Source organism: Cyphomyrmex costatus, unplaced genomic scaffold (genome assembly GCF_001594065.2).
Source record: "Cyphomyrmex costatus isolate MS0001 unplaced genomic scaffold, Ccosl1.0 scaffold120, whole genome shotgun sequence".
In the NCBI taxonomy this organism is placed as follows: domain Eukaryota; kingdom Metazoa; phylum Arthropoda; class Insecta; order Hymenoptera; family Formicidae; genus Cyphomyrmex; species Cyphomyrmex costatus.
In genome coordinates this window covers 2,703,127-2,709,997 of record NW_017275174.1, presented here as the reverse complement: position 1 = coordinate 2,709,997, position 6,871 = coordinate 2,703,127, and the positions used below count along the sequence as shown (strand labels likewise).

Sequence of the window (6,871 nt, the reverse complement as noted above, 5' to 3'; positions counted from 1 at the left end):
AAATAAAAAAAAATATTACGTTTCTTTATTCATATATATTAACAAAAAAGTTGCTAATTCAAAAAAATATTAATTGATTTAACTAAATACAACCGATCATTGGCTGTTAAACAAATATTTGTTAATTCAAACAAATAACATATTTTAAATTACTAGATTTTAATGACATGAGAAACTCACGTATATTTAATCTAAATATGTAAATACTTGAACTAAATAATTAATACGAACTAAATGCAGTCAAATTAATGCTTTTCTCAGTATAGATGTTATTACTGTTTGTTTTATTTTTATTATTCAGTCATTGGTAAACAAAAATGTGATAAGATGAAAAAGAAAAAAGAAATGTTATTTAAAGCGAAATACAACGATAAGAAAGTAAGTCTTTCGTCATTAGAAGTTATTGGTTTCAAAGTAAAATTTCATAATACAAAAGTATTAGATATTTTAGAATTGCTACGTTTTACCAATAATGTGCCAAATAGATATATCGCTTACTACTACAATAACGATTTAATTAAAAAATTGTCACTATTTATTTATAAAAAAGGAACAAGAACATAAAGAAAGGAAAAAAACATTCTTAAAAATACATATTTAGATATAAAACGATTACAAAATTATTCATATTTCTTGATTTATATAGATATTATTGATATGTATTTATTAGTTTTACTTTTATGGTAGCTTTCTTCAATTTAATTTTTCTTTCAGACATTAAACAAGAAGAATGGTGATAAAGTGAAAGACATGAAGAAAATGATAATTAAAACGGAAAACTTTGATAAGAAAATAGATCTTTTGTCACCGGAAATTATTGGTTTCAAAGTAATTTTGTAATACGGATTTAGATATTTTAGAATTGCTGCGTTATCAATAATGTACAAAACATTTCTTACTATGAAACTTCTCATTATAACGACGACATAACTAAAAAATTATCATTTTAGTTCCTTATAAAAAGAGAACAAAAATATAGAAAAAGGAAGAAACGTACTTAAAAAAAAGATAAAGTTTATTCTCTTATAATTAATTATTTATCAAAATTGTATTTCAAAATTAATATTACAAAATTTTAATAATTAAAAAAAAAAATTTTTAATTATTATTTTTAAAATCTTTATTTTTTAAGTTGTGTTGTTATTGGAACAATGTGATTTTTTAAATACCATATGCATATATACATCATGATCTAGAGCTTCATAAACTAATTAATATTTGTCATTCTCTACTTTAACGTTTATATAATTTACCTAAACAGATTATTTAGCACGCAACTTATTTGAACATTACTTTAAGGTCGTGGATGGAGATGCAGAGATAATACGAGGCAACAACAGTTTGTCAGATCGTACAAGAATTGAACCTTCTCACTTCAAACCTTGCTTTATTTCGGCTATATTATGCATTTTGGCCAGAAACATGCTAAGTGTAGATCGCTTTTACGGCAGCATTCTGGATTATTTGATCTTTTCGGCCAATAATATTGATCAACAAATCGGTAAACTGCGATACAACGGATATAGAACATTTGATAAAGTGATCGTTCTGGACACAAGTTTCAACGTTATTTTGAAAGAAATCATTTACGCAAATCCCGAGAGTTCTCCGTCGGACGAACTTGATGCGGTAATCAATAAATTTTTAGAAAACAATCAAACTGGTATATTGGTGTTAGCAAATTGCGCCTACGCATTTTGGACAGCGGACGATAAATACTATCTCTTCGATCCTTATCCTTGCGACGAGAGGGGGAAGGCCAACGAGGAGGGCTACTGTTGTCTCATGAGGTTTCGCGATTTAAAGTCCATGCTCGACAGAATTAAAGAAAATGCTGGCGAAACTACGAAAAAACCTTTTCGTATATACACCGTATCAATCACTTACGTAGAAATGAAGAGACGGAAACGAAGAAAAGGTATCAAGCGTCGTCCGAAGCTAGAAGAGGTAAAGAAAGAACTGATTCCTAGCGAAGAAAAACGGGACGTATCAATGCCAATAGTTAAGTCGGAAGTGTCTCTGATCGAGTTAACCGAGTGGGTTACTGCGGGTCCAGAACTGGATCTGCGTCGTGACGTTGCGGTAGCCGGTTTTACGCCGATGCGGTATTACGAGGCCTCGATGCTCGAGGAAATTGTTTTGGAGAACAACATTACGACACTTACATTGGCACCGTTCAAGCTATTTCAAAATGATGAAGGTCGCATCGTAATGGCGAAGGTGAGAGAAACACCGTCTGAGAGAATATTTCATAATAACTCGTCCATCGAGATTCCCATCGATCTTTGTATCATGGCGTGGTCGTTGATTCACGATCCCTCCTCTTGGTCGGAACGTACCATTCACGGCTTAATCGAGGCTGCCACCGATTACGCCTACGACAGTATGTTAGCTAACGAGGACACTTCCGTGAGTGATATGATCGACGCAGTGCTACCGGAATTCGAAATAGCGAATTATGTGTTTCGGGCGGTATTTGCACCGCTACACTATGGGTTTTTGTACGCTACGGAGGGGTGGAATCTCGCAATGACCCTGGAGAAAATATTCGAAACAACAATCTACACTGGTGCGATCATCGTCTGCCATTCCGCTCACATAGGTGTCACGAAATGCGGCAAGAATTATTTTGCTTGGTGGACAGTCACGGGGACGAAGAGCCTGAAAATAATCGCGACCAGCAGCTTTGACGAGTTTCTTAAGCTAATCGTTAAAGTGATCAACGTGCCGCAGATGATTGGATTTACTGTGAGAGCGATCACCATATCTCACGCTTTGAAAATGGCACCAGATTTTAGCGATGTCAAAGGTCTTCATGAGCCGAAAATAACGACGGCATCTCTACCTGAGATTTATCGGAAAGAACTTTTGGAGTCTTACGACGCCAAAGCGATCTTCAAACCGATCAATCTCGCATCGAAACCAATCTTCATACTTGGAACGGTAGCTCTTCACAATCGCGACAGTCTGCTGGAACCACAGATGAAACGTTGCTATTTCGTCGCGTTACTGGCTGTTGTGATAAAAAGGGATATTGTTCAGTCTCCACTTCCTGGCATGATTGACAGAATTCTCGAAGTGGCGGAAAGTTTGTACAGAGGATTTCCTATCGAGCCGAAATTTCATACGGAGCATATCTTGCGAAATGTTCCACTGATGAATAGGTTCTTCGATCTTCGTGATTGCGCGTTACCCTTGGTTGTGTTGATGACAAATTCTCAAACTGGCAGAAATGATTTTTACGTGCAAGTGAGCAAGAACAGTAAAGAAAATTACCCTTTCTCTGTTTCCTTTTTATTTCTTTTCGTAAGAATGGAATATATTTATCTATTTCTTATTTTAACACTAATAAGGTAGATTTTTAAAATTATTCTTTTAATTTTGATCTGTTTATATTTATTTATATATGCTAGTCGACACAATAATTTCGTTAAATAGGTAATTTTAATTAATTTTTAGGTATTTTTGATGCTTGTTCTAAAAATAAGTTAGAATTTATTCTGCAGACTTTTCATTTAAAAAACTTATACATTTTGCTAACAACAATTTGTTGTGTCTAGAGTTTTTCTTAACTAAATTGATTTAATGGCTTTTAAAATAAATAAAAATTATAAAGAATATATATATCAATTCTTAATGGACTGCTAAATTTAAAACAGAATGAGATAATGCCACAGCGGTTTAAGCTGGATCACTTCTAAATAATTGCGTGTGAATTTATATATGTGTAATTCTTTGATTGCACGCCGAAATTTTTTCAGATTTGAAACGCAATATTTATAAACTCCCCCAAGAATATCGAAGAATTACATACGACGTAGTATAATATACATATATGAAAAATAAAAACTTGCCAATCAGTGTAATTAATAATAATTTAGATTGCATTAAAAATTTATTGAAGCTAGAATTCTAATCCTTAATACATAATCTTATTTTATATACAAACATCATTATATTAATGGTTTTAGGTGAAACACCATCTGAAACGTTATTTTAAGATGCACACAAGTGGTATACTGCATTTTACAAACTGCTGCTATGGCTTTTGGTATTCAAGAGCAACCAACTGCTACTACTATCTAGATCCCTATCAATGCGATACAGATGGCAAAAAAACTTGTGTCAACGGCAACGCCTGTCTCTGCATCTTCTCTTCCATACGTCAAATGGTGAAACACATGTGCCTCAATCAGTACGAAGGTACAACTGGATTCTTCCTTCACAGAATTCACGTGAATTCCATCGACGCGCCACCGTTTGAGAAATTTCAAGAAGATCCAATGTGGCTCTATTTGGACTATCACTGGAACTTCACGCATTCAATTATGAGATCGTGTAAGAAAGTGAAGTACGGCGACAGGTCAAAGACCAATCGGCAATTTTGGAATAACTACGCGATTGAAGTAATTGGTCTAATTTACTCCATCTGGGGCACGATCGGTGCTTATGATTGTCGTTTTGGCGAACGAGCCGGGAAAAATAGCGTCGCCATATGCGTAGCTGTCCTAGCTATGTGGAATCTCTGTCATCCTTCACGCTGGAGTCCGGCTATCCTGGACTCCGCCGTGATTTGCGGAGATTCTTACTATACGGAAAGCCTGAAGAGTTTAATGCAGAATTATTCGAAGTCTGACAACAGATTTGGCTTACAAACTTCTTTTAAGATATTTCCACACTCATGGACCGTTGATTTCGGTACGAGTGTGTGCGGGATTTTGTACGGTGATCGAAATAGCTTAACGTTAACTGATGCTTTGAACTTGGCCTTTGAAGAGGCGCGTAACATCATCATTGAATGTAACAAAATTACCTTGGCAGCGTTGACGGCTAAAGATGCTTATTATGTTGCCGATCCTTGCTGGATCGGTCCACCGTTATTCCCGAAAAATCGCGGCGCAATTTATGTTCTACGTTGCAAAAATATAAACGTTCTAATATACGCGATCACGAAGATGTTTAATACCAATCAAAGACTTAGTGTATACGTCACGCCGTTAAGCCTCGCGTTTGACCGAGAAGACTTCGACGCGGATCTCTGTACCACGAGAAGGAAGATCCTGCCTACATCTGTACAAAAAGTTCCTGGAAAAATCGAAGATCCTGGCATACCCATTCCGGGAGCGGTTGTAGTACCCGACGAAGATTCTTACTTACCCATAGTAAAAAACATTATATTTGTTAAGCGGTCATATTTGCGGTTATATTTGTTAAGCTGGATCTTAATATTGAAAATAATTTACGTGAATTTAGTAATTATATACCACAATTTCAATTCTGTACTGAAAGAAAAGATTGGCTGCTGCAGCCAATTAAAAATGCTATATGCCATATTTATAATACAGCCAATTTTTTTTCAGTATAACTGGGCATCAAAATTATTTTCAATCTTGAAATCAGATCTAGAATAGTAATATCACAAATTAAATTGATAAACAAGAATATAATTTCGGTGCTCAGTTTACAGGATCGTAATTGTGATATATAATTTCACGTGAATTATTTTTATTTTTTAGCACGAAGATCCAACTTGATCGCTTAGTCTTTATTTTTAATTGTTGTTCACATCGCACAATTTTCAAAATGATTTTAACAATATCTCTTGGTTTAAAAAAAAAAAATAACACAATTTACAAGTAAATGAACAAATAACATAAAAATAATATATTTAAAGTTCTAAGATAAATGATTAAAATGCATATATTTACAAGTACATATATTAATTCAACCTATCATAAATGTCAATTTTATTAAAAAATATGCTTCTATAATTTGCTTACAAATTGTATTAGTATTACATTTTAATTAAACTTTTTTACATCATATTTACTTTCTAATAGTTATTTTTTAACATATTCATGTTACATTAAATTAACATTAAAAATTTTAATGGACATGTAAAATGAGTTAAATTTAACACAAATTTTCAAACTGTACAGTACCGACAGCGCTTTGTTGAGGGTACTGCCAGAGATTCCCAGCTGGAGAATTTACAACTTCGTCGTACGGAATGTGTACTGAATCCCGAAAATGCGAATAATGCGCTCGTGAGCACCAAGTGGCGTATGAATCTCGGTCAAGCGCGTTCTTGGAAAAGACCTAAGCTACCCTTGGATTTTATCGAGACAAAGGATGATTTATTGAAATTTGATTCTTTGACGGATCCGTATAAGACGCGAGTTTCTTTCACGGATTTGATTACTGCGAGCAATCGTTATCCAAGACCGATAGACTTTACCAGTGACGAGCCTCCACCTAGAATAGAATTGTTCGAAAATGTCAGCGAACGTGGCTTCATCAGAGAGCAAAGTCGTGTAGATTTCGACAAGAGCGTCGCGGAAATGTCTCAGGAAAACTACGCTAGTTATCAGCATCGTTTACCCAAAAATGAAAAAACTTTAATTAAAACTGAAATTCCGAATATACATAGCGAATCAAGTGATGTAACAACCGATACAGAACAAGAATAATCAAAAGCGATGTAGTAATTTTGCAATAAGAAGTTCATTAAGAGCACAAATATAAGTTAAATGTTTTTCTTCGAGATTCTCTGACGTAAGGACAGCATTATTATGGAAGAAAAAAAAATAAGATTATGATCTCACATACGCACACGGTTACATATCAACATTATGTAAAATCAATTCATTTGAAAATCTATCAAGGTCATTGTTATTTTATATATTTCTTGGAAAATTATGCTTTAAAAAACAGTAACTGAATAAATAGGGAACAGATCTAGGGTATTTCCATTAATTATAAAACCCATTACCTTTTTGTATATATATGTAAATTAATCACATATAAATTAACACCTGATATATACAGTTATACTTGTAGGAATGATATACCTATAATATATGCATTATAT

At 33.8% G+C, this 6,871-nt stretch overlaps 1 protein-coding gene across 1 annotated transcript in view; it reads left to right on the top strand.

The window, feature by feature from the left end:
* Window positions 1–6,525, top strand: part of LOC108778684 (uncharacterized) — a 12,246-nt gene extending 5,721 nt beyond the window's left edge. Inside the window, exons 5-8 of the mRNA XM_018545927.1 lie at window positions 715–828; window positions 1,300–3,249; window positions 3,972–5,162; window positions 5,940–6,525. Of these exons, the coding sequence (XP_018401429.1) occupies window positions 715–828; window positions 1,300–3,249; window positions 3,972–5,162; window positions 5,940–6,470 (3,786 nt within the window). The 3' untranslated portion in view covers window positions 6,471–6,525. The remainder of the gene's footprint in view (window positions 1–714; window positions 829–1,299; window positions 3,250–3,971; window positions 5,163–5,939) is intronic.
* The last annotated feature ends 346 nt before the right edge of the window (window positions 6,526–6,871 follow it).